At 38.3% G+C, this 27,787-nt stretch overlaps 1 protein-coding gene across 3 annotated transcripts in view; it reads right to left on the bottom strand.

Moving 5' to 3' along the window:
* The window catches only part of ADGRG2 (adhesion G protein-coupled receptor G2), a 121,767-nt gene that overhangs the window by 19,036 nt on the left and 74,944 nt on the right, over nucleotides 1-27,787 (bottom strand). For all 3 annotated transcript variants that reach the window (XM_018043945.1, XM_018043947.1, XM_018043948.1), the window contains 17 exons: nucleotides 25,291-25,326; nucleotides 22,524-22,562; nucleotides 22,395-22,418; nucleotides 20,930-20,968; nucleotides 18,727-18,768; nucleotides 15,059-15,112; nucleotides 11,841-11,896; nucleotides 10,723-10,778; nucleotides 9,822-9,861; nucleotides 9,323-9,360; nucleotides 8,398-8,492; nucleotides 7,791-7,857; nucleotides 4,406-4,797; nucleotides 2,785-2,956; nucleotides 2,429-2,585; nucleotides 1,406-1,549; nucleotides 201-323 (listed from right to left, as the gene is read on the bottom strand). In XM_018043945.1, the coding sequence (XP_017899434.1) occupies nucleotides 201-323; nucleotides 1,406-1,549; nucleotides 2,429-2,585; nucleotides 2,785-2,956; nucleotides 4,406-4,797; nucleotides 7,791-7,857; nucleotides 8,398-8,492; nucleotides 9,323-9,360; nucleotides 9,822-9,861; nucleotides 10,723-10,778; nucleotides 11,841-11,896; nucleotides 15,059-15,112; nucleotides 18,727-18,768; nucleotides 20,930-20,968; nucleotides 22,395-22,418; nucleotides 22,524-22,562; nucleotides 25,291-25,326 (1,574 nt within the window). The remainder of the gene's footprint in view (nucleotides 1-200; nucleotides 324-1,405; nucleotides 1,550-2,428; nucleotides 2,586-2,784; nucleotides 2,957-4,405; nucleotides 4,798-7,790; nucleotides 7,858-8,397; nucleotides 8,493-9,322; nucleotides 9,361-9,821; nucleotides 9,862-10,722; nucleotides 10,779-11,840; nucleotides 11,897-15,058; nucleotides 15,113-18,726; nucleotides 18,769-20,929; nucleotides 20,969-22,394; nucleotides 22,419-22,523; nucleotides 22,563-25,290; nucleotides 25,327-27,787) is intronic.

Raw genomic sequence — 27,787 nt, 5'->3', positions numbered from 1 at the left:
TGGCAATAAGAGCTTGCTTTTTACACTGCTCCTTCCTAGAAAGTAGGCACGCTCAAACCTTATGAGCATGATTCTAGTCTCACACACAGCCCTAACTGGGTCTAAGGTGATGCTGGACCAACTTTTTTCAGGCTAAGTTGCACAGGGAGTTTGCATGAGGTGTCTCTAGTCAGGGCACTGACCAGACAGGCCCCTCCCACCTGGCTTGGGTCGATATGCTTTAAGGTAACTGTCACGTTTCTTGTCAAGTTCTTGACTGTCAGGTTCGCAACGCTTGAGGAAATGACATAGCTGATCAGAGAGAGGTTCTCCAAGGCAGGGTCCTAGCATATCAAAGAATCAACAAGATGGCAAGAGAAAATGAAATGTTATTAGACAATTTTAGAGTTAGAAGGGACCCTAGTTAGTAGTTTAGTCACTAAGTCCTGTCCAACTCTTGGCGACCCCATGAACTGTAGCCTGTCAGGCTCCTCTGTCCATGGGATTCTCCAGGCAAGAATACTAGAGTGGGTTGCCATTTCCTCCTCCAGGGGATCTTCCCAATCCAGGAATCGAACCCGGGTCTCCTGCACTGCAGGCAGATTCTTTACTGACTGAGCTATGAGGGAAGCCCAGAAGGGCCTAAGGACTATTTAATCAATATTGTTTATTTTACTACCTAGGTCAGGAATTCAGGGACAGGGAGTAAAGTGACTTCCCCAAGGACCCAATGAGAAGCAGAGCTTGTTCCACTATAGTATGATCTAAAAACTGAATTAAATTTCATAGATTGACATGAGACCCTCATGAATCTTAAAAGGAACATAACATTAAGCCATTTAAACTGTGTGTTCCCGAGCAAGTTACCTAACCTCTCTATGCCTCTATGTCCTCATCTGTAAAATGGGGATAATAGTTTAACAGTTTCTCCCTCACGGAGTTGTTGAGAGGATTAGAGTTAACATTTCTAAGTGTCTATGATACTGCACAGCAATTGATAAATACTTTGTGTTGGTTATTGTTATTTATCTTCAACAGCATCATTAGGTCCTGTTTAAAAATAAACTACAGCTTTTCAGCAATCCATCTGACTTATAGTAGACTAAAGAATGGGCTTCCCAGGTGGCACTAGTGATAAAGAAGCTGCCTGCCAATGCAGGAGACATAAGAGATATAGGTTTGATCCCTACAGGGGGTCGGGAGATCCCCTGGAGGAGGGCATGGCAACCCACTCCAGTATTCTTGCCTGGAGAATCCCATGGGCAGAGGAGCCTGGCAGGCTACTGCCCACAGAGTTGCACAGAGTCAGACACAACTGAAGGGACTTAGCATGCATGCCTGGTTAAGAATATCGGAGGATTATAAGAATTAAAACTCCTCCAGTCTCCCCAGAATCTAAACCAAGAGCAATTAGAGGCAACTTTACCTGAAACAGGGCAGGAGTTTCAAAAAAGTTGAACTGCACCCTGGAAGCCAGCTCCACAGCATCAGCTGGTAAATGACTCATCAATGATGAAGGCAAAGTAATAACGCCAATACTGTTCTCAGGAGCCTCAGCTTCCAGAGAAACCTGAAAATGAAGTAAAAGATTATAAAAATGTCTGGGGCTCGTATAATGAGGAGAGGGAAAACACAAGTAATTAAGATGGAGGGTCCTATAAGGGCATTTATTTGTAGTGTTTCTATGTACAATTGGTTCTGGTTTCTCTGATTACTATGGAATTAGAGGCTGTGTAAGGAGATGTGATAGGGAGATGAGGCCTTGGAGCAGGAGAGAAAACATTTCATGGGTAAAGGATACACAGAAATAATCAGAAAGTGCAGGATATTATTTGTCAATTATATCTCAGTAAAGCTTGGGGGAAAATAAAGTTCAAGATAACTGCAGAGCCCAGGGAGACGACAGTAGCCAACATACCAATTTAGTGACCTGTTAGGGCAAAGTCACTGTAGAACCACATGCACGAAATTTGTACAGGGAAGACTACCAAAATGAAGTTAAAAGGCAAGACTTGGTTTTACTCGCATGTTTTCAGCAGCCCCACCTACCCATCCCTCTAATAGGTGGATAGAAAACACTAGAAGCAGGATTGATATTCAGCATCACTCTTTCAATAGGTTAAAATATTGAAATGGGTTGAAAAATAGGGACACATTTGGTGTCCCTGCTCTCTCACAACTGCCTAGAACCCACTGGACACCTCCCCCACTTCCCCCCAAACTTCCACAATCCAGTTGCTAAAGGGTTAACACTGGGCACAATGAGGACCTCTGAAATCTTGCTCCAGCCAATGTCCTTCTTTTGATTCTGTGATGCCTCATTGTTCTAGATGCTAAATATTTTGAATATCACCCATGAGTATAAACAGCAATGGCCTTAATCATGAAGTACATGAGGACTATAATCATATAAAAGAAAAGGTCTTTTCTACAATAAATTAGGATGTACCTGAAGATTTGCAGGGTCTTGGGCAGCGAAAGTAGTTGTGTCAAAATTACTGGCATTCACTCTGATCACAGCCAGAGCCAAAGAAGGGGAGGTCAGACTTATGGTCTTGGTTGAAAAATTCAGCTGTAAGCCAATGTCATCCACTACTTTTAGCAATCTGTAAAGAGAGGTATCAGTTCAAATTCAGCACTCTGAACTGTTTTCCCCAGTGAAAACAGAATACAGAAAAGCAACTTAACAAGTCATTACGAACCTCATAAGTGGGAGAAAAATACTTGGGTTTAATTACTCATCTAGATGCATCATTATTATTAGAAGATCCCCTCTCATGACCATATCAGTGTGCTAAGTCATACCTTTGGGCCAAAGGGGCCAGCAAGGTGGGCGGAGAATGAAGGAGTTGGCTGACTTGGTTTATCATTTGTCCTGCGAGGTTAGGCTCCAAGCTGCCTAAGGACAGAGCCCACTCCATCCGGGACACTTGGTTTTCAAGATCAGAAACACTGATGCTGCTGGTGTGAACAATTTCTGTAACAAGAGAACCAAATCACTTTATGAACACATAATGGAAAAATCACTCATAAAGAAACATACATAGACTCTGTGACCTGGAAAACCCAACCCCCGGTATTTGCCCCAGGGAAAGGAAAACATATTCATAAATGTTATATTAGGCTTTTACCAACAGTGTAGGAGGGTTCCCTTTTCTCCACATCCTCTCCAGAATTTATTATTTATAGACTTTTTGATGATGGCCATTCTGACTGGTGTGAGGTGATGCCTCACTATAGTTTTGATTTGCATTTCCATAATAATTAGCAATGATGAGCATCTTTTAAAGTGTCTACTGGCTATCTGTATGCCTCCTAACAAAGAAGTTGCTTAATTCTACCACCTAACATCCTATTTTTTATTTTGCATATTCCCTTCTAATATTTATCCACACAATAAAAGACTATTATAAACATGATGTGCAAACTAAATATTTACTTTTGAGTTATTTTCACTTCACTCAAGACTTTAAAAATGCCCAAAGTTTCTGTTTATGCACAGCTGTATAATAGACATGCTATTGAGGTGGCATATCATATTTCATCATTCCCCTCTTGTGGAATTAAAAAAAAACTCAAGCCATTTGGCAGAGGCTCCAGATCTCCTGGACATGCTGGCCTGAGGCAGAGGAGGCGAGAATACAACAGCTCCAGTCTCGTGTCTCCAAGAATTTCACTTTGCTTCACCCTCCAAATTCTAGAGGAAGACTTGCTTCTTATTCACTGGACTTAAACTCCAGAGATTATGCAGAATTCTCTCTGCTTCCTTCCCTCTTCCCTTTATCCTTTTACTCTCAAGTGTACTTTGTGTCCAGGAGCCTGGTGCAGTTTCTGTGGCATTCTCATATTCACCATTATTCCAAATCCATATGGTTAGTGCAGTTATTTCCATCTTGAAGTAGACCAGGCTCAGTCAGGAGGGGCTAAAAGGCTTATTCCAAATCCCACCACCTGTGAGGGCCTAGGCAGACCTGCCCTGAGGTCTTCTGAATGGTCTTCCCCTTTTCACGGCTGCTCTGGCTCATTGCCAGCTCTGGTATTCTGTACCATTTCAAGAACATCAATTTTTTGTTTTCTGTCTAAATGGAGTTCCTGCTTTTAATGGTTCAAAACTGGTCTCTTCAGAATGTTGAAAACAGTGACCCAATCACCTTTTGCAGGAGAAAGAAACCTGTAAAATAACTCATCTGGATAAAATGAGATCTGTGTTTGCCTCAGAGCTATTTATCTTGACCAAACAATCAATCCCAACTGTATCTGTGTTCTACAAATGTCCAAAGGAAAGCTCCCAAAATCAAGCAGACATCATAAAAAGAAAGGCTTAATGTAGTCTCATTGCAGATATCATAATTTGGCAGGCTGGCAGCTGGGTTTCAGGTGGCTCGAATGACAAAAACATGGAAGCAGCGTGGCTTGTCGTATTTACCTGTCTTGTCAGGAGGTATGCCAGTCGTGTCGATGTTCACAGAGGCAGACGTGGTGGGAGAGGGGGCTGAGGACTTCCCAGGGGGCAGGGTGAGGGGAAGATCAGGTGGAGGCTTAGGGGAAGAGACAGTTCCAGATGGCAGGGGCATATCAATGGCTGGGCTGGAAATGATGGGAGCTGAAGGCTGGGGAGAAGGTAGGGGAATCATCCCTGTTGGAGAGTGAGGGCTCTGGGTTACAAGTGGATGAGCTAGAGGCTCAGCAAAAGAGAAGGCACTAGAGATCTGGGACACAATGGTGGCCTGAGGAGCAACTGGGATGGCATTGCTGGAAGAAGAGAATGGTGGGCCGTGTGGATGACGAGCGAGACACACAACAGGATCTTGCAGGTCACTAAAGGCAAGAATCAGAGAGATGCATATGAGACACAAATGAGCTACAGAGGCTAAGCTCTTCTCGTGGCAACCATGTGACACCACCAAGGCGACACGGCTCCATTGTGAACTTTCCTTTGCAGACCCTCTGTGTACCTGCCACTGTTCTCCCGCCCCTGCCCACTTCCACCACCTTCTCCCCAGGAGAGGAATTAACCAGGAAGAATGCTCTTTTTCGACTTCACAGTTCTGCTTCACTTGTTCACTGCTACTCCCTGATTCTACACCTCATCACTTTTCAGTCAGTTGAGAAGAGCATGTACCACTGCCAGGTACTTCTTGGGAAGGGAGCTGTTGAATGCCCTGTAACCAAACTGGTGGTTTCCATATACTAGGAGTCTGTCTGTGGTGGGCTTTTTAGATTTCACAAAATTTATTCTTAAAAAAAAAAAAAACAGAATCACAGGCCGTGTTTCAAACATACTTAACATTTTTCTAAAATTAGAATCAAACACCAAAATATAATTTTCTTTTAATATTCAAATCCACGTTGACAAAACTGGCTCATCTTTTTAAGACAACTGATTTGACTTAGAAACTAAAGCATACTCATTTCAAAACTATGTGTGTTCATCCGTAATAGATACACTAACTCACTAACTCTTGTGTCAACTCAGTATTAACACTGAGCTCAAAGGGGTAAGGAGTAAACTGAAAAGCAGCTCTAAATTAGTCAGTAACAATAAAATGTTCAATTTTTTCTTACACTTTTTACAATCAAAGTACATAATTCTGTTAATTACAATTACAATCTTCTGCATATTGATCAATAGAAAAATATGTAAAAATAATAATTATTGACTTGTACAGTAGAGTTTCTAATTTTAGGAAATTCTCATACTGGTCTTAGTAGTTCATAAATAAGCTTTTCCTTTCCAAGAAACTTCAAATTTAGGTCATTCACATGCATTGGTAACACTGGCTGGGAAAGGTAAATCACACAGCCATTTTTTTCTTCAACTTACTGAATTTTGTTTCAAGAAAATCTTGAGTTGGAATTAACAATACACAATTTTGTGTGAAATTGATGAGCATAGAAATCTGCCAGAATCGATTTTATACTGCATAGCCTGCCAAAGCACTAACTAGCACACAGTACTTGATGAAGAAATGTTGCTGAATGAAAAAAATGAATCAAGCTGGGGCCAAAGGGGTGGTCCCAGCTTATACATCAGCTACACCCTTAATGTTACTTTAGCCCAGTGGTTCCCAACCTTGGCTGTGCCTGAGAATTACCCAGAGGACCTTTTAAAAATTAGAGATTTCTGTGGCCTTCTCCTCAGTGTCTGATTTAGTTGGTCCTGAGGTGACTGGAAGTCTCCTCATTGGATCCTGATGCTTTCAGAAATTCCATCTCCCAAGTGGGGTTTAACCCTCCACCTTGATGGGGGTATATTAAGCTTAAAACTCAAGTACTTTTCACCTTTTATTACATAAAATGCTACATATCCTTAACTAAAGTTCTTTAGCTACTCCTAGGGGCCTAATGTTTCAATATATTTCAGAAATTTGGCCCACAAAGGGCAGACAGGCTACACTTTGCCTTTTATTCCCATATGAGAAGTTTCATATTGGAAAATGCATGTCCTTTTTAAAAAATACAATTTTTATCTGACTGTAGAAAAGTATACAAAATGCTGCAAAGAAAAAAAAAAAAAAACCCAAGAAAATGACCACCCAGCAGGCAGGCCAATCACTGGGAACTCTTGTGAGCATTTTCATTCATTCAATTCCTGTTTTTTTCCATGTATATTTTTATACACTTTTGATCACACCATCCATGACTTTTGGGATCATCTACTATTTTGAAGAATCCATCTCCCTCCTTACCTCCACTGAGGCAGAGGTTAAGGTAGTGATTTGCAACTTCAGTTGCCCATTAGAACCACCAGGAAAGTTTTTAAAACTCTTAATCCCTAGGCTATGCCCCAGACTCATTTAACCAGAATTACTGAGGGTGGAGACTGGAAATCAAAATTTTAAAACATTTTTAATTTGAACTAATTGTAGGCTTACAGAAACACTGCAAAAATAACACAGAGATTCATACACTCCTCACCCAGCTTCCCCCAATGTTAACATCTAACATCTGTAGTTTAACCCAAATAGCTACCAAAATTTAGCATATGACAAAGGTGACATCTCAGATCACTGAGGAAAGGGTGGACTTTTTAATAAATGGTGCTGGGACCACTGGATAGATATTTGGAAAAGATTAAATTACACCCATGCCTCCCATCAAATAAGAATAAATTCCAAGTGGATCTAATGTAGAAAAAAATCATATAAGTACTAGAAAAACACAAAGATGAATTCCTCTATAACTAGGTGTAGGGAAAGGCTTTCTAATAATGCCTCCAGATCCACAAGCAATAAAATAAAAGATTGATAAAATTTAAGTACATTTAACATTTTTATTTGCATATCAAAAACATCATAAACAAAGTCAGACGATAACTGACAAACTGGGAGAAAATATTTGCAACATATACCACAGACAAAGGTCTACTATCCATGATATATAAAATTCTCTTAAAAACTGATTAAATATCTAGTGGGAAAAATACATGAACATACAATTCACAGAAATGATACAAAAATGGCCCCAAATATATGAAAAAAATGTCCGAACAGTTTTAATAAGAGAAGTACAAATAACATTAAGATACTATTCCTCATATACCACACTGGAAAAAATTTTTAAATATGAGGACACATTCAGCTGGTGAGGCTGGGAAGACAGAATATTTTTAACACTTCTCAGGTGATTCTAATGTGCAACCAAGATTGCAAATCATTGATTTAAGGCAACAGAAACTTCATACAAAAGAAAACTGCTTTTTTTCCTAAAATTGAAAACCCTTCTTCACCATCAAAATTTCAAAATTCCTTAGCCAACATGGTGATTAAATTATTATTATTATGAAAAGGGTCAGCATATTTGCTACATACCACTGCAGTTTCTTTACCTCCTCCAGGGAGGAAGGGCAGGGGGTCCTGGCAGAACAGCAGCACTGTTCTGGAGGAGACAAAAGGAAAACAATGAAAATGCAAGGTCAAGAACAAGGCAAGGGAGAAGCTCAGATCCTTCAAGTATTACGGTTCTCACACTGATGGCATTTTAAAGAACTTAAGTCTAAAACAGATGATAAAATAAATTGTATTCCATTATATTGAAATTATATATAAATAGTAAGTGCTTAAAATATTTATTGAATGAACAATATGGGGTTGTATGCAGTATCAATTGCTCTTCAGCAACTCCTAAGAGAAATTCCGAAGTAAATATATCCCAGCAGCAATCGATCAAGCACTCCAAATAGAACTCTCTATCTCAATAGGGTTGTTTTATTCTGATTTCCAAAACAGTATACTGAAACTTTACTGAGAAAGCAGGAAAAAGCACCTTTTAGAGCTTCCTAACAACTGCCCAACAACAAAAGACTCAGAACAGAAAGTTGTAACATATATAAATTTATTCATTATATTTTCGATTTGAAAAAGATTACATCAAAGTCATGTGAAAATGAACACAGCCATAAATATAGAGACAACTTACCCATCGGTCGAATCTTTACTGTTTGGAAAGCAACCATCACAGTACATATGTTCATTGTCTTATTCAATTTTATGGTGAATGTACAATTTACTGTGCTGTAAAGAGAAATATATATAACCAGAGCGTTACTCAACTGGAAACCTACCTACATATTTGTAGCTGTTTTTTCAAACAGTGGGGAAGGGGGACATTGACACTGTTAACTTGCAATGTCACCCCAATAAGCTTGTGAACACCAACCTACCATGGGTGGAACTTCACCCCAAAGATTTCCTATGACAAAGCATTTAGAGAGGTTTATATTCACAGAGACTTTTTATTTATTTATGTGGCTGTGCTGAGTCTTAGTTGTGGCATTCAGAATCTTCGATCTTCGTTGTGTCACGTGGGATCTTTACAGGCAGCATGCAAACTTAGCTGTGGCACGTGGGATCTATTAGTTCTCTGACTAATTAGATTCCCAGGGATCTAATAGTTCCCTGACCAGGGATTGTACCCAGGCCCCCTGCACTGGGGGCACGTAGTCTTAGCTACTGGACCACCAGGGAAGCCCCTCACCAAGCTCCATATTATGTTCCTTCTTCTCTGTGTGGCCTTCACCCTGACTAGACCACTGGGAGCCATTTGTTGGTCCTATTGGTGGCCTGTGAGGCTAAGGGCGGTGATGAGCCTCAGCTTCAAAGAACCAGAGGTAAATGGTTCAACACTTCCCACACTCCTCTGAGCTTCATAAAAAAATGAGAAGATGGATGTGACTGTGATATGTGTTTGGAAGAATAAAAAATTATATATCCAAACTATCACTAATGTGTATTTATTCTAGAGGAATACCTTTAAATTTGTACCCTAAGACTCCTCATACTTTATTTCTCATAAGTAGAGAAATAATGATCTTTAATAAAAAAAGGTATGAAAAATGACTGACCTTTGGGACTCTGCTGTAGCACACTCTATAAAATAAGTCTGAAACAAAAGAAAAAATGTATTAATGTTAGTTTGACAATTGAAAATATCAGGCAAGATGACCCAGGATTTATCACAGCATCACAGAATCTTAGAATCACAACAACACCTAGGAATGATCTAATTCTCATTCCTACCAGATTAATGACATATGATCAAAGCTATTCAGGCTCTACTTGGATACCTCTAGTGTCAGGAAACTCTACCACACAAGGTAGCACATTCTCCTGAAGCCCTGGTTTTAAGAAACCTGGTTTTACTTAGGAAAATCTATCCCCGTGTAACATCCATCCATTGAGCCTAGTTTTGATTTTTGGAGCAACGGAACTTGCCCATTCATTCTTTTACACAGCAGATTTGGGGATAATTTGAATACCTATCTCCTCAGGAATACAGAACTCCATGCTCTCCCCCAAATAATAACAGTAATTATAAACAAGTACAGGATGTACTATGATTACCTCACTTAAGGTTTGAAGAGTTTTGTTGAGTTCTGATCGTCTGTTAATAAAATGAGAAATTGACATGAAGGAGATCATTGATGATGTTAAGTTCAAAACAAGTTAGAATTTTAGCAGTTACATGAAGCATATGGTATTTATTGCTTGCAGTGTTCACTTTGAAGAAATAGTGGGTACAGTAAGACATTCCTATGTGGGAAAATTAATTAATATGACAAGGGAAACAAACCAGATAGATGCTATATCGGTTCCAGCCAATGACAAGATATAAATTATGGTTAAACAATCTCATTACTTATTAGGCTATTGCAACCCCCAGGCAGCTGCCTCTGGCAAAGGGCCAGAGGAAGTGCTGGCCCGAGGCAAAACTTCTGAGACTGGCTAGTCACTCACCCTGGGGGCCTCTGTCTCGGATTTTTCCTCCTTGTCTCCAACTGACACCCTCCTCTACCCTCCAGCACTCTCCAGCCATGGTCCCCACACTCCACAGCCTCAGACCACCCTGCCACTTTATTTTTCACCCCATAAATGTCCCAAGTTGCTGGCCTTTGGAGAGGTAGATCTGAGACTTGTTCTCCTCATGCGGCTACGTTGGGAAAAAGCCCTCTCTTTGCTGCAAGTCTTGGCTTCTCAGTTTTTTAGCTTGTTGCACACTGGGCAAAACAAATTTGGTTTAGTGAAGATCTTACATAATTCAGTAGCATCAAAGAGAACGTCCTCATGGGGATATTAGTTGATAACAGGTTACTATGGTTAGTTTGCGAAGAACTCAAGGACCAATTCTTCACACCTCTGGGTCTGTCTCTATCCTATTCTTGGTTTCCGAAAGTAAAGATAGCTCAGGAAGTATCTTTCCAGAGTTGATGTCTTAGGTTTTAAATCAAATTGCAAGATTACTCACTTCAACTCCCTTAGAGACAGGATTCCAGTTAACGTGCCATTAGCCATAACTTGATTCTGTTAGAAGCACATCATCATTAAGAATATAACAATCACTGTTTTGTTTCATAACACTTTCTAACAAGAAGTTGTTCTTTAATTTTGTTGGGCACCTAAAGACCTACACCCCAAAGACTGTGACTCCTAACTACATGGAATATTGTCTAGCAAAAGAGTGAATACATATTGGCTGAGTCAGTCTTTGTTTTTATGTTTTCTTTAAAAAATATTCTGAATCAGCAAGTCTGACATGATAATTTCTATCTTTTGTTATTTCAAGAATTCCCCCAAAAGAACACTATTAAAGTTCTCTGTGTAAATGTAAAAAGGGACACTTGGTAGCAACCATCACTGCATTTCTAGCACCTAGCTCATTGCCTGGCGCATAGTAGGTGCTCAGGAAATATTCACAGAATTAACAAACCACATTTGGCTGGGATCTTCTGAACCAATCTGGGCTTCTGAACCAGGTGGTTCAGATGATAATGAATCTTCCTGCAATGTAGGAGACACAGGTTCAATCCCTGGGTGGGGAAGATCTCTTGGAGAGGAAATGGCAATCCACTCCAGTATTCTTGCCTGGTAAGTTCCATGGACAGAGGATCCTGGGGGGCTACCCTCCATGGGGTCCCACAGAGTGAGACAGGACTGAGTGACTAATACTTTCACTTTTCACTTTCCGAACCAATCTAGGTTATGGGAAGGCTGATATTACTTGTCTGAGTCCCAGATGGGAGTGAACAGGATCAGATTGAGACTATTTTTAGATTCAACGTATTTCCTATTGCTAGGAGTTTCTAATATAATTTAAAGTTCTGACTGGCAATAGAACTACATCATATAAACACTCATATTCAGCAGCAAACCCAGTGAAAACTAAAGCATAATTTTTAACAAAACTCCATGATTATTACAAAATCAAGCCCTCTTGACAAAGCTAGTGTTTCAACAACACATACTTTATTTAAATTTGGCCATAAAAGTAAATATGCAAAACATCAGAAATAATTTGAACCTTAAATCTTTGAATATCTGAGAATTCACTTTTTAAATTGCAATTAAAAAATCTTTAAAACCTACCTGGGTAATATTGCTTTCTTCATCATATTGAAACATGATCTCACCTCTAAAAAAGGCTAAAAATAAAATTTCAAAAAGAAATCTGAGACTTGCATCCTTAGAGTTTGAGGATTAATATGACACAGAAAAAGATCATCATATTACTTTATAACAAAGTCTTTGTTATTCACATTTACTCTCTTTTCTGTCAAAAAGTTATTCAATGATTATCCATCAGTACAATTTTCAGAAAATATCAACTCTACATTTTATGTGGCAATACAGAAAAAGAAAAAGCTTATCTATTTGTCAAGAAATTTTACCCCTATCTGTTTCTCACCAAGACTGTTTTCTGTCAAGATGTTAACTAGGGGAACTGTGGCTCAAACGCTAAAAATATTTTTAAGCTGTTATAGTTGCAGTTATAGGAGATAGGGAAGGGAAAGAAAAAGTATTTCTCAGCAGTTAAGCTACCTTATGGAAGTCTATTTATTCCTTGCCATTTGCAGTTTTTGTTGTTGTTGTTTTAAAATGCAGTTACCAAATGCACTATCTTTCCTAGGAACACAGTTGAGATTTTGCTTTGAAACCTGAATAGAATGCAGAGCAAATCCTTTCTTCAGTTGAACAACTTGTGACTTTCATCCCAGAAACGCCAGAAAACTGTTCTGGAAACACCTGCTTTGAGAAATACTGAACTCAATTTCAGAACTCAAAGCATTTCCTGCAGGGTATACTCAGAGGGGCTTTGGCTCCATGTGGAAACTAATAAAACAGAGACTCCTTAACAGAAGTACACTGTGTGCACTTCATAATCTACAGAGACAAAAAACTGGCCTCCTGAGCAAAAAGGCAAGGATATCATATAAACTACAGCAGGGCTCAACCAACTTTTCTGTAAGAGATCAGAAAATAAATATTTGAAGTTTTTGTGGGTTATATGTTCTCTGTTGAAACTATACAACTTTGTGGTTATAGTGTAAGAGCAGCCATAGTCAGTATATAAATGAATGGCATGGCTGTATTCCAATGAAACTTTATTTACAAAAACATGTGACAGGCTATTATTTGAACTACGTGCAGTAGTTTGCCAACTCCTGAGCTAAAGGGTGGAAGACCTCCCAATCTCATCTTTCATTGCACTCCAAAATATAACTGATTCCCATAGCCAAGGACTCAGCAGTCCACTTCCACTTAAAATGGCTGACAATGCCATTAGACCAGTGAACATGATTTACCTTTTCCAGCCACCTTTCTACTGAGAATCCCAAACTCTGCATATTGATACTGAAATTTAAATTAATATACTACATAATTGTTAAAATCAAAGATAATCAGTTGCTGTTGTTTAGTTGCTCAGTCATGTCTGAATTTTGTGACCCCCATGGACTAGCCCACCAGACTCCTCTGTCCACGGGATTTCCCAGGCAAGAATATTGGAACAAGTTGCCATTTCCTTCTTCAGGGGATCTTTCTGACCCAAGGATCGAACTCACATCTCCTGCATGGGCAGGCTGATTCTTCACCACTGAGCCACCAGGGAAGCCCAAAGAGAATTTATAAATGCATAGAACTGCTTGTCCATTTTTGCTAAAATCTTAGCTTTTAAAAACTTATTTAGCAACTGTATGTGTGCTGACACACAATTTTTCTCCCTTGCCTCTCCATTCTCCAAGTTCATCCTTCAGTCTTATTCCGCACATGTTCAGTTTCCTGAATGTGCTGGGTGTACAATGATAGCAGAACAGCCAGGAAGCCACTACCTTTTGACCTTCAGCCTGACTCTACCTGGTCAGATCCCAGTTTTCTTACCAGCCTCCATTTCCCTTAATAAATCCAGATTGGAATCTGTAAGAAGTGAAGGTTTCTGGCAGGATATTGTGGAATTTCTGGTGCCAAAAGAGTTGCTCCCCTGAAAAGGTTGTTTTCACCAGACACTAAAACAAATGGTCAATTCAGTAGCTTAACTGGGGAAAACATTACTCCAACCAGCTTCCCGGCATCTGTTATTCAAGATGACCAGAGTTTTTTTTTTTTTTTTTTTACTAAATGTTCAACTTTGAAACAGTTATCAAACATCATGTAGACATAACATTAAGCTAGACATTAGTCACCAGTCCAAAACATAAATGAAGCATGAAAATAATGAAATTATGGAGTATCCAGTGAAGAGAGGGGTACGAGGGGAGGGAGGTGAGAAGAAGCAGAGAAGAGAGTTACACAATATATGAAAGTGAAATGTATCCAACACTTTTTTTTTCTTTAATCAAAGTCAGCTAATATTTTCCTGCTATATTCAACCTGGAGAATACTACTAGCAGAAAGCTCATGTAAGTAAACCTTACATTCACACAAATATAAAGTGTTTGTGGAACATTCTTTCAATGGAAAGTTTGCTTGTTTTCTCAACCATCCAACCTTAACTTATGTTACCTGAAATTGTTTCCTATGTTTTCCTATAATTATTGGCTTTTTTTATATCATTGGAGCCACACTAAAACTTTTAACATTATAAAATACTCTGTTACCTTCCTCTTCACTCTTCCCATGATCCAGTTCTGACCTGTCACACCATGTTTTTCTGTTTTTCACATCTGCTTTCATTGATTTTAATAAGGAAGGGAAGCCATAGAGCCAAACCAACGTGAGAAAAGTGGTTGCTTCACTCCTTCTGGCCCATGGCAGAAGGGAAAATATTCCCATTTCAAAAATAGCATGTTCTCAAGAGGTTTCCATTTTAATTTTTAAAAACAGTGGACAGTCTTAGTTAGTGATGGCAAAATACACTATGGGCACTCCTGGAATTAGCATCCAATTAAACTAGACGTATGTGAGATTTTCAACATTCTAGTAGAGCAGTTTATTTTTAGCAAAAGATAACATCCTGTTTCTAAGTTATAATACTGAAGGTCCTATGGAAAAGCTTAAGGATTTTATATATAAGAAATGGCTTTTAATAATTAAATCCATTATTAATTATGTTCATGAGTCAACTCTAAGGATATTAGCTATGGTGAAAAATATTTGCTGCAGAGTTTCATTAAAGGAGTTAATCCATTATCTCACTTTCAATCATATCTAAAATTTGCTTTGGTTTTCATTTGAGACTCTGGGTAGCCAGGTGTGATGAAAAGAGATAAATCAGAGGGTCCCACATCATATACTTAACAGCAGGAAAACAAACCGTTTCTCTGTGGAGCTTATTTATTTGGTCATGTGTAGTGTACACAAGAACTAACCTGAGTCATTGCAAATAGATGACAAATTGCAGATATTTCTCTGGGGTTTGACACCTGCAAAGAAAACACAACCCAGCAGGTTAAACATGTTAATACCTGCAATTAAATACAACATTAAGAGAATTCACAAATTCAGGCATTGAACATGTACCCAAAATACTATATGTTGGATATAATTGGCTATGATTAATTCCACAAAGACTAAAGGAATGAGTTTTCATTTCTTAGTAGTTAAGCTATGGAAGTGGACTCACACCATTCTTTAGTGTGTCAGTATCTGATCCCCTACTCCTCCCGAAAATTTCTTTGTCGCATTCCCAATTAATCCTGCCCAATTATTTTTTCCCCAATAAAGAAGGAATAGCATGAATACAACTGAGTATAGAGACTTTAAATGAAACAGCCCTTCCTTACTCATAGATTCTCTTTCCTTTCCTGAGAGTCCATGAACACTCTAATGCTGGTCTTAGCTCCTTATGTAAACATATGTATGAAATAACATCAATGTGTTTCACATGGGCAAAACCTGTAAAAGTCAAAAAATATTGGCTGAACATCTCCCACCTTCTATAGGCTTTGGGAGGTTCCAGATACAGACCCTGCCCTCAAGGAGCTTACAATCTAGTGAGGGATACTGGCCAGTAAATAACAAGTAATAAGTTCAGCGGCTCAGCCTGTCTGACTCTTTGCAACCCCAATGGACTGCAGCACACCAGGCTTCCCTGTCCATCACCAACTCTTGGAGCTTGCTCAAACTCAAGTCCATCAAGTCGGTGATGCCATCCAACCATCTCATCCTCTGTTGTCCCCTTCTCCTCCCACCTTCAATCTTTCCCAGCATCAGGGTCTTTTCCAATGAGTCAGTTCTTCGCATTAGGGGGCCAAAATAATGGAGTTTCAGTTTCAACATCAGTCTTTCCAATGAATATTCAGGACTGATTTCCTTTAGGACGGACTGGTTTGATCTCCTTGCAGTCCAAGGGACACTCAAATCTTCGCCAACACCACAGTTTAAAAATATCAATTATTTGGAGCTCAGCTTTCATTATACTCCAATTCTCACATCCATGCATGACTTCTGGAAAAACCACAGCTTTGACTAGATGGACCTTTGTCAGCTAAGTAATGTCTTTACTTTTTAAGTTGCTGTCTAGGTTGGTCATAGCTTTTCTTCCAATGAGCAAGTGTCTTTTAATTTCATGGCTGCAGTCACCATCTACAGTGATTTTGGAGCCCAAGAAAATGAAGTCTGCCACTGTTTCCACTGTTTCCCCATCTATTTGCCATGAAGTGATGGGACCGGATGCCATGATCTTCGTTTTCTGAATGTTGAGTTTTAAGCCAGCTTTTTCACTCTCCTCTTTCTCTTTCATCAAGAGGCTCTTTAGTTCTTCACTTCATAAGGGTGGTGTCATCTGCGTATCTGAGGTTATTGATATTTCTCCTAGCAATCTTGATTCCAGCTTGTGCTTCATCCAGCACAGCATTTCACATGATGTTATAAAAAGTTACAGTGAAGGCAAAATGGAGTGATGGACAGTACAACAGATGACATAGGCATACAAAGGAGGTAGAGATGAGTAGGAGGAGAAATAAGCCATGTTAGAACAAAAAACTTCACAAATATTAACCTAAGAAATACCTTCTCCTTTGGTGAAAGGAGAGGTACATGTTTTCTTTGATTGGAAAAGAGCTCAAAATTTACTCCACTGAGAATCTTTTCTTCATTAATTTCACCCTTTTGGCAAAGAGTTGACTCATTGGAAAAGACTCTGATGCTGGGAGGGACTGGGGGCAGGAGGAGAAGGGGACGACCGAGGATGAGATGGCTGGATGGCATCACGGACTCGATGGACATGAGTCTGAGTGAACTCCGGGAGATGGTGATGGACAGGGAGGCCTGGGGTGCTGCGATTCATGGGGTCGCAAAGAGTAGGACATGACTGAGTGACTGAACTGACTTTGGCGAATTATCAAAAATCTATAACAAAAGTGAGGGACAAATGTTGATTGTGTATTAGCAGACTGCTGAGGGGAAAAGGTTGTCATATTAAGAAATATTTTGCTGTCCATATTTTGCTGTCCTTGTTAGGTCTGGTTTGGTCAGAATTATGTATGCAATGTCTGGTTGCTATTTTATTTCTACTGCACTTTATGAGTGCTTAATTCTTTCCCAAGAGAACTAGTTTGGATATAAACTAAAATTATAATTTGAGTTAGTACGTGTGATGTGGTTCCTGCCAGAATGATTTAGTTGACATTTGGTGTGTAGGCATCATGTTTCAGCTAAGGGTTTTGATTCTGTGAGCAAACAATTTAGATGGTGAAAGGTACCTGACATGTAGATTTCTATACTGGTCCAGCAATGTTACCCACACCAAAATAGAAAGATTTCATTTAAAATTTACTTACTTATGGATATAACTCATTGAAAACATATACTATGCAAATACTACAGAATATGCAGATGGTGGGTTGTAATGGTTTATACGTTCTTTACAACCATTGGTCTATTGCTCACTAAGCTTTTCATTCTATCATCTCTCCTGTTTCTCTGAATTTTTAGTAGTACCTTCATTTCCAGTGATATATGTCTTCTGCTATTCATTCATACTGAGAATTTTCTTTCCAATTGCTAGGGCTGTTATCCATAACTTCCCCCAAGGATATGGCCACAGGTCAGCATTTAAATCATGAGTGAGAAAACTTTCGCTGTAACGGGTTAAATAGTAAATATTTGGGGCTTTGTGTGTCTAAAATATTTTTTGTCTCTGTTGCAGCGACTTCACTATTCATTGTGGCAGGAAAGTAGCCACAGACAATGTATATAAACAAATGTGAATGGTGGTGTTCCAATAAAACTTTATTTACAAACATACATGGTGGGTCATATTTGGCCCACAGGCCATAGTTTGTCAAAACCTGCTTTGAATCAATTGGAAGCCTTTGTTAAGCAAATCATGAATCCTTAATCTTATAATAGATACTTAAAAGTACATCTCTTTTTGGATTTAAATAATTTTTGAGGTTCACTCCTCTAAGAATCTTTCCTTCATAAACTACATACCACTGATAATCATTAGCAGCAGTCCTTCTATCTCCCATGCCTCTTAACTATGTCAGAAACACTTGTGTAATCATTGCCTTTATTCGCTCTTATGTTCATATAGTTATCTGTTTGTTTCTCTTGTCTCTCCCCATAGACTAGGAGATTCTAGAGAGTGGGAATTGTGTCTAATTATTATTATATAATAATAATTATTATTCCCTGGTGGCTCAGACAGTAAAGAATCCTCCTGCAATGCGGGAGACCTGGGTTTGATCCCTGGGTTGGGAAGATCCCCTGGAGGAGGGCATGGCAACCCACTCCAGTATTCTTGCCTGGAGAATTCCATGGACAGAGGAGCCTGGCGGGCTACAGTCTATGGGGTCGCAAAGAGTTGGACACAACTGAGCAGCTAAGTACAGCACACAACACAGTACATTATTATATAACCCCAAACACTTAGCACAATTTAAGGTACCCAGTGCATAAACATCTATTCATTATGAACAGATTTCATTTTTAAAAGACAGGGAAAAGGTAAAAGAAAATATAAATACCCACCGCTATTTGTTTAACTTTAGGTATAAAAAAAGAAAGTCTAGATATTGATAATAAGTCATACCTGATGCATTGAAGGTTTTTACTATAGTGATTTTAGTTTTTTCTGCAAAGAAACAATTTAAACATTAGAGAAGAATTGTTACTTATTTTTTAAAAACAATTTGCCATGAGTATCATTTCAGTGAACTGCTAAGAAAATCATACTGTTGACACCTTCAAGACACTATGGGTCATCTCAGCAGCAGGATGAATGAGCTCTACGTACTCAGATCATTGGCAGAGGGTGGGTCTGGATTTGGACTGCTGTTTCCCCAGTTGGATCACATCTGTTACACACCCCACTGCTTGCATAATCCTACCACAGTTTCTATGTGCTGCTGCTGGACAAATTAATGTGGACTTACACGTCAGATGTGCAGAATTAAGTCATTATAAGGATCTTCATTCAGGTGATAGGTTGTAAAGAGAGGGCAATTCAGAATGAACATTAATGTAAACACTAAATACAAGATCGAAAATATTGCTATGATACTCTAATATCATGAAGTATCCTGCTATTTTCTTAAGAAATTAATATAATAATAATGTAATATTACTGACATAAAATTATACTCAGAGAGGTAGAGAATATCCAACTACAGTCATACAATAAGCTCATAGCAGAACCAGGAGAGAACTGTTCAAAGTCTTGATTCATAGGCAAATATTAACATACTCTGAGGAAGCAAACCTTAGAAATACCTTCCCAACACACTCTGGGGACAGAGCCATGGCTTGGTTTCCAGTGAAGAGAGAATCAGGCTCATAAATGCTTACTGTAAGGATGATGTAAGAGACTGTGTTCAGGGCACAGATTTGCTAAGAAGGTCTGTCTCCTAGGGTTAGTGGCAAGTTCTGAAGAAAACATCAAGGTCAAATCTCAGAGGAGCACTTAATGATGATGGTATTCTGAGTTTCAGAAACCTCATTTCTATATGTTATTGATGAGTTTCTGTTTCAGTATGTGAAAGAGCCATGGGCAATGATTGGTGGTAATCATAAAGACTGACAGCATTTTGCATTAAGAATCATTTAAATATATTGCTTGTTCCAATACATTCTTTTCCAGAGTAAATAAAACACAACTGTGAAATGAACTCCTGGTTCTAGTGAAAAAAGAAAGTGCTTTTAGGGAAGAAAGTTCTTCAGCCTCACAAATAAAAAATGCAAAATGGAACCTATGGAATTGAGAGGAAGATATAATAATATGACATAGTCTCAGCTCTGGGCAAAAGTACAGTTACACAGACATTCTCATCCATTGCTGGCAGGAATGTTGTTGGGTACAACTTTTCTGGAAGGTAATTCCGTAGTAGGTGTGAAGGGCTTTAAAATATTCATAATGCTGACCTAAATAAATCCAATCCTTGAAGCGCATTCTATAGAAATTAGGGAGGAATGCAAAGATATTGGCACAAGGATGTTCACTGCAACAATTTCTATTTGAAAATCAAAAACAAATTTAATGTTCACATATGGTACAAGATGGAATACTATCAACTCACTAATAGTTACGGATGCTGAACAGGGGCTCTGACAATCTAGAAGGGTGAGATGGAGAGGGAGATGGGAGGGAGGTTCAGGAGGGAGGGGACATGGGTGTACCTATGGCTGATGTGTCCTGATGTTTGACAGAAAACCACAAAATTCTGTAAAGCAATTATCCTTCAATTAAAAAAAATAAATGAAGTGGCAAAAATAAATAAATAAAATCAACTGAAGCAAAAAAGTAGTAATGGATGCTGGAAAATACTTATAGCTTAGTATGAAGTCAAAAGGGCAAGATATAAAAATTTATGTAAACTATGACAATTTTGTTATACACTTATACATACTATATATGTATATGATAGTGAATGGAAACATACCAAATTATTATCAGTAATAGTCTTAGGAAAGTAATATTAAAAATGATTATAATTTTCCTCTTTGCATTTTTCTATATTCCTCATTTTTATGAGTTAAGATGAATTACTACTATAATCAGAAAAATAATAAATGTTATTTTAAATGGAATGCTATTGCTGTAAGAGTTTGGAAGCTCAGAAGTGTGGTGACACCAGAACTATATAGTTCGGGGTCAAAGTAAAATGAGTAATAAGTCAACAGTTGGAGTCATAGGAAATGGGCAAGGAGATAACTTTTACTAACCCAGAGGAACACAGTGAGAAACTCAAGAAGCCACAGAATACAAGTTATTATATTCAGAAATAACTTGACGTTACCTGTTTTGTTCAAAGTAGATAACACGCTTGAAGTAGCATCTGAAATAAAGTAATAAAAAATTAGCACAATTTATTGGCATGATTAACAAATACATGCATCTTCATAGGTTCCTTAAACATTTCACTTTCCTTCAAATCCTGGAGAAGTTAAGAGAGTTTTGCAAAAGCCAATTGGCACTAGCAAATGTATTTGCTGCCCACCCCCTTACCATACTACCACTCCCCAACTCCCACAGACAATGCCTGAGAAGCATTCATTTAAAAATGTGTTTCCTGAACACATGTTATGTGCCTAAAACACAACACTCCTATAATTATTAGATTTAAATAAACTCATTCATGTTGCTTAATATTTTGTCCCCTTTTTTCTCTATCATAATGAAAGTCCCTAAGGAATACAGTTAGTATCCCTTCTACAGTTAGTACTAACTTTAATACATATCCTTGGAGATGCTTAATGCATTTGTACCTAATGGTATACTCTTTTAAAGCAATCCTTAAGGAATTCTAATTTAAGTTCGAAATCTTGAACATGGTATTCAACCAACTTTTAAGGTAATCTCATTTTCATCTTGTTTTACTTAAAATCTACCCTATTGGTATTTCTTTAAATGAAAATCCTTCTAGAATTTATTATTCTGGATGAAACTTTAAGGGGGAAAAAAAGGTATGTATTATCACACTTTTAAAGAAACCCACATAAATGGGATCTAAAAACTACTGCCAAAGTGATTTTGAAGATGTTCTTTCACTGTAAAAAAGTAATTGCACATAAAAATGATAATGTCTGGCCCTTTCCACTGGACCAAATGTGAATTTAAGAGTTTTGATCAGCATGCACTGCATCTCTAATTGCTTAGCTCCTTAACCACCAACCACATGGTGAGATTTCATCTTAACTAAGAGATTGTGAAAAGTGTTGGGTTTTGACTGCACTAAGATGGAAACTGTCTACCCACAGTGGAAAGGAACAAAGTGTGCCACCTTGCCCACCTCCCTCGAAAACAGCCCAATTCTTTGCTCTTTTCCTGAAGCCAGAGTGTTGGTGTGTTTTTTTTTGGTATTTGATACTACTTAAAAATTGATAAAAATCATCTGTAAAAGGCTGTCTTTGAACACTCTGTGCCTCCAAATCCAGGCTGAATCATATTAAAGTCACTGGATGTGTTTTTCCCATTTAAACAATCTGTCCTGTACAGTGTGTTGGCATGGTTCCGGAAAGTAAGGAAGGCTCTCAAAATGTGATCAATAGTTCTTTCCTTTCAGAGAATAGTTGGAGTGGCAGACACTGTTCTCCCTCCACGATAAACCAGAAAGTCTAGGTTGCTCTCCAGGGTTGAGGGTCTGGGGGATTCTTTTGTGTTAGTGTTTGTTATTTGAATAAGGAAACTTTCAACATCATTCATTACACATTCATTCATTATATTAAGGGTTCAATTTTTACTTGCTTTAGAAAACTTCTTACCATTTAGGCTTGTAGTTTCAACCTCTTTTATCCCAAAGAAAAAAGACAAGAAAAAGGTATAATTAAATCAAAACTTCACAAGTTGGGGTAAATCTAGGTTAAATTTTTTCAAAATCTTGCCTGGAGTACCATTGGAGTAGGGGACAACATCAACGAGCGATGATTCAACTGCAGGAGAAAAAAATTCCAATAAATACACTGAAATTTATTTACTGAATTTTAAGGAGTTAGAACTTTTGAGATATAATCATGAAAAGCAGACAACATGCTATCAGACCAATATCTAGTTAAATCTGTAAGTCCCATAATCACTCAGTGAGTATACATTTTATCAGAAAATCACAAAGAAAGGACCTAGGAGATGAAATAAATATAACTGTTTCATTTCACAGCCAACATGAGACTCATGACTGACTGCAAAGCCTGCTGTGACCTATAGAATATTATGGAAATAAGTTTAGGGACCACATCAAAGTATTTTCAAATTTTTTCAGTCAGACGGTTCTAGACATGCTATAGTTTAATAATTTGACACATAGGTTCTACTCTGTTTATAATCACACCTGGTAACTCTACTCACAGTGAATTTAGGATTTTAAAAAACAACACTGCTATCACTCAATACTGTACTACCTAACACAATTTCCTGGTAAGTTATTTTAAAATACGGCTGCTATTAAGGCAATCAATCAGGTTGTAAATTTCCTGTGGAATAACTCCACTTACACTAAGAGGTCAGTCTATTGCACACGCTTTGCATGTTTAAATATTAAAAAGATCCAATAGTTTGACCTCTCCATATACACAGGACAAATAAACAGTTTACAACTAAAACAAGCTTTGCAGTAGGGAGCCTGATATTCAGCTGGTAAGGACAACATCTGGGTGTGTCGAGGCACTTGGCTGGCCTGTCTGTTTTAGACCATTCATGCGTTGGCTGAAACACACACACCCTGTCTGTCCTACATTACTGCTTCCAAATTTTGTCATTTACTACATTTTTTAAAGTTCTTTCATTTATTTATTTAACTACATTTTTAAAACTTACCAAGTATATTTCTTGAGAAGCAAGGTAGTTCTTGAGCAATAACATTCGAAGTGTGAATAGAGAATCCTTTATTTTGGGGGCAGAACAATATAATTTGGCCAAAGCTGGTTTTTAATGAATGACTATTCATTTTTCTGAATGGTGACACCACCCAAAGAGGCCTGCAGGCACAGCTGCAGAGGCCTGGATGTGTGCTGGCTCTCCCCCTTGGGCCCCAAGATTGTGCCTAGCATCTATGTTTCCAAACTCCGGCCTCATTCCATGCAAACAGGGCTTTGCAAAGATATCATTATAATTAAGTCTAAGAAGACTAATACAGCACAAGAAAAATACAGTGGTTCATTTTATCCTAGAAGTGTAACAATGAAGGAGCAAACTAGCTTAGTAAAATGGGCTTGGGCTTTGGAGATTTGCCATCCTGGGTCTGAATCTTTGCCTGATGACTTAATAACTTAATAATAACAATCATTATTACTTGCTGAGGGTTTACTCTGTGCTGGGCACATGTGTTATTTCATTTCATTTCCACAACTTCCCTATGAAGTAAGTACTGTTATTCTCCCCAATTTATAGATGAAGAAACTGAGGCACAGTAAGGTGAACGAACTTGTCCAAAGTCACACAGCTAGCAATGGAGATGGGAGGGTAGTGGCCAAATTCAAACCCAAGTAGTGTGGCTCCAGAGAATGAGCAAGTTTCATCCTGTCTGACCATCAGTCTCCTCATCTAGAACATGAATATAATGATCCCTATACTGTAAGACTGGAAGCAGAATGAGATGTTGGAAGACTCCTAGGCATGTAGTATGTGCATGAGCAGTAACAGTAATTACTAACTTTATTTAAGTGAATGAATTAATAACAGTAGAAACTCATTTTCATGCACTTTGGCCACCTCATGTGAAGAGTTGACTCATTGGAAAAGACTCTGATGCTGGGAGGGATTGGGGGCAGGAGGAGAAGGGGACAACAGAGGATGAGATGGCTGGATGGCATCACTGACTCGATGGACGTGAGTCTGAGTGAACTCCAGGAGTTGGTGATGGACAGGGAGGTCTGGGGTGCTGCGATTCATGGGGTCACAAAGAGTCGGACACGACTACTGAACTGAACTGAACTGAATTGAACTGAAGGACAGAACATGAGTTGACTCACTCCTTAAACAAACAAACAAAAAAAGATTGTTTTGTAACAAAAGATTGTTACATATACATTACAGAAAGAGAGAAATACAGGAGGAGTCAGAGAAGCTACCTGCTGCCTCTTGAGGCAAAAAGCTGTGTGAAATTAAATAAGTTACTCAACTGTTACAGGCATCACTGTGTCATTAACTAGGGGATGGCGGGACCACATTATCCCTGAGGTCCCATTACAGCCAGCAGTCTCAAATGTGGGTTCTGTTCCTGGTTCCTGCCAAGATGGGTCCCAGTTATAAATTTTTTAAACTCATTTGCCTTCCCATTCTCATGAGTCCTAAGCCTTTTGAAAGATATTCATTTAGTGTGGTGCTAACGAAGTATATTTAAGAGAACATTTCAACACTTTATAGGAACATTCAGCATGTTTATGTTCTTGATACTCTTCAGGACACTTATGAACTAGAATACTAAAAAGAACACTGAAGAACATTAGTAGCTACTGTGATGAAAATCTACAATTTAGTCTCCAGCTGTTTAACAATGTGGGGGGATAGGTATGCCTGTTGTCTTTTGCTATTGATTTCTCAGGTGTAGGTTTAATGACAGAATTCAATTAAGCTTCATGCAAGAAAACAATTTTGCTGGATCTGATACTGCATGGAGAACTTTATTCCTGAAATGCCCCCAAAGTCATAAAATAACAATCTTACCAGATGGTGACAGCAAACTGGAATTGTAAGCATGTTCTGTTGAGGAAAAAGGTGATTTAAAGTTAGTTTAGTTTGTAGATAAACAACAAGGACCTACTGTATAACACAGGGAACAATATTCAATATAATAACCTATTAAGAATTTGAAAAAGTATATATATATATATATAGCTGAATCACTTTGCTGTATACCTGAAACACAACATTGACTGTAAATCAACTATACCTCAATGAAAAAAAATTTTAAATCAACAAAATTGGTTTAGTTAGTGCGTGAATTTGTACATTAACATCTTTAATGGGAGTGAATGTAAAATGAATTACAAATAGCTACCAAAAGAGGGCAGTATGATAATTTACTAATATCTTCAACAGTCTAATCAGTTCTATCAATTCTCCACAAAGACTTATCTCTGGTGAAGCAATTCTCCCAACTATTGACAGTGCTCTATATATTTGTCATATAATGGTCTACTGCTGCTGCTGCTAAGTCACTTCAATCGTGCCTGACTCTGTGCAACCCCACAGACAGCAGCCCACCAGGCTCTCCCATCCCTGGGACTCTCCAGGCAAGAACACTGGGGTGGGTTGCCCTTTCCTTCTCCAATGCATGAAAGTGAAAAGTGGAAGTGTGGTCTAGTACATTTTAAACTAAAAATGATGATTAAGAACTTTGGTTGTTGGCTAATGTTCATTAGGATGTGTAAATGTGTATACCTGCATAAATTAAACTTCCCTTAACTGTATTTCTTTTTATACCTATTAGCACAGACTTTATACCTCTAATTAAACCATTTATTTATTCTGAGTTAACCTAGAACAGACACCTCTGGGTATAAAAACTACAAGAACTGCTGTGTTATTTATTTTGGGAGGATGCTCAGATTCCTTAAAAGAAAAGTAATTCTATTCTTTCTCAATGAAAATGAATACACTTACTGGAGAAACTTCAGAAAACAGATAAACAAAAAGAAGAAAATTAAAATGACCTATAATTTCACCATCCAGAGATAATACATATAAATCCGTGGTGCTGGAGAAGACTCTTGCAAGTCCCTTGGACTGCAAGGAGATCAAACCAGTCAATCCTAACAGAAATCAACCCTGAATATTCACTCGAAGGACTGACGCTAAGCCGAAGCTCTAATACTTTGGCCACCTGATGCAAAGAGCTGACTCACAGGAAACGACCCCAATGCTGGGAAAGATTGAGGGCAGGAGAAGGCAGCGACAGAGGATGAGATGGCTGGACGGTATCACTGACTCAGTGCACGTGAGTTTGAGCAAACTCTGGGAGACAGTGAAGGACAGGGAAGCCTGGTGTGCTACAGTTCATGAAAATGTACAATAAGATCATGTCACAAATTTGTAACATGATTTTTCTCATAACACTACACCCTAAACATTGTGTTGTATCATTAAACAATTATCCCCAATATAATTTTGTGATGACTGCATTGCATTTCATTGATTGGATGTGCCACTAATTTATATAACAAACATCCTTTAATGGACATTTTAGTGTGTACAATTTGTCATGATTACAAAAATGCTGCAAGAAATCCTCTTGGTAAATTTTTGCATACACACTGAGATATTTCCTTCAGAAATTCCATGAATTTTGATTGCCAAGATGACCTACAGAAAACAAACCAATTTATACCACCCTTTGTAGTACACGACTATTACTTTCCCAAACTCTAACCCACATGGGGTTATAAATTTTTAAACTGTTTTTAGTTACAAAGGAATGGTTATTTCCATAGTAGTATCTGATACACAATTAAAAAGAAAGAATAAGTACACTAAAAAATAAAATTGCACAGTGAAACATACGTGGTAACTTGCGGGAACCTATTTTCCGTAAATGGGAACACCATTTTCCATAAATGGTGGTAGGGTACTGATTATTTTCTGGTATAAATAAAACCCAGTTCTGCTTGAAAACACACTGATTGAATGTTCAAGTGGATAGTGCAGAGTAGTTAGTTCCTTGATTCTCTAATTGGCACTGCCTCTTCTCAATCTGTCCAATATATCCCTCATGCTACCTTAATATTCCACCAATCAAATGAGTCTGTTGCGTTAACAGGATTTTAATTTTGAGAATGCTCCTGGGAGCACTAAGGGAAAATCAGTCATTCACAGCTTAGAATGAATTGATTCCAATTGGCTGAAATCTTATTATGTAGCAAAGATCTACCATCCTGAGCCATGTTGAAAATTTCTGGGAAGAATCAACATTCAGTATGGGCTACCTGAAAATGACACATTGGTTTAGGCAGGTGAGGTAGAGAGGGGGTGGGAACATGGCACAGACAGGGAACAGCACTGAGGAAAAGCTGAGATCAGGAAAAAGGGATGGAGAGTGATGCTGAAGGACAACACAGGATAATATTGCTTCCTTTTTAATTTTGTCCAGTGGCTGACCTGAGTCACCAATGGTTTCTACCTTCTCCATTGCAAAATCCTTTGATGAGAACTATGTACCCGATGG

The sequence above is a fragment of the Capra hircus genome (assembly GCF_001704415.2).
Source record: "Capra hircus breed San Clemente chromosome X unlocalized genomic scaffold, ASM170441v1, whole genome shotgun sequence".
Taxonomy (NCBI): Eukaryota; Metazoa; Chordata; class Mammalia; order Artiodactyla; family Bovidae; genus Capra; species Capra hircus.
Note: the sequence above shows the minus strand (reverse complement) of the source record. Positions and strands in the feature narration are given on the sequence as shown.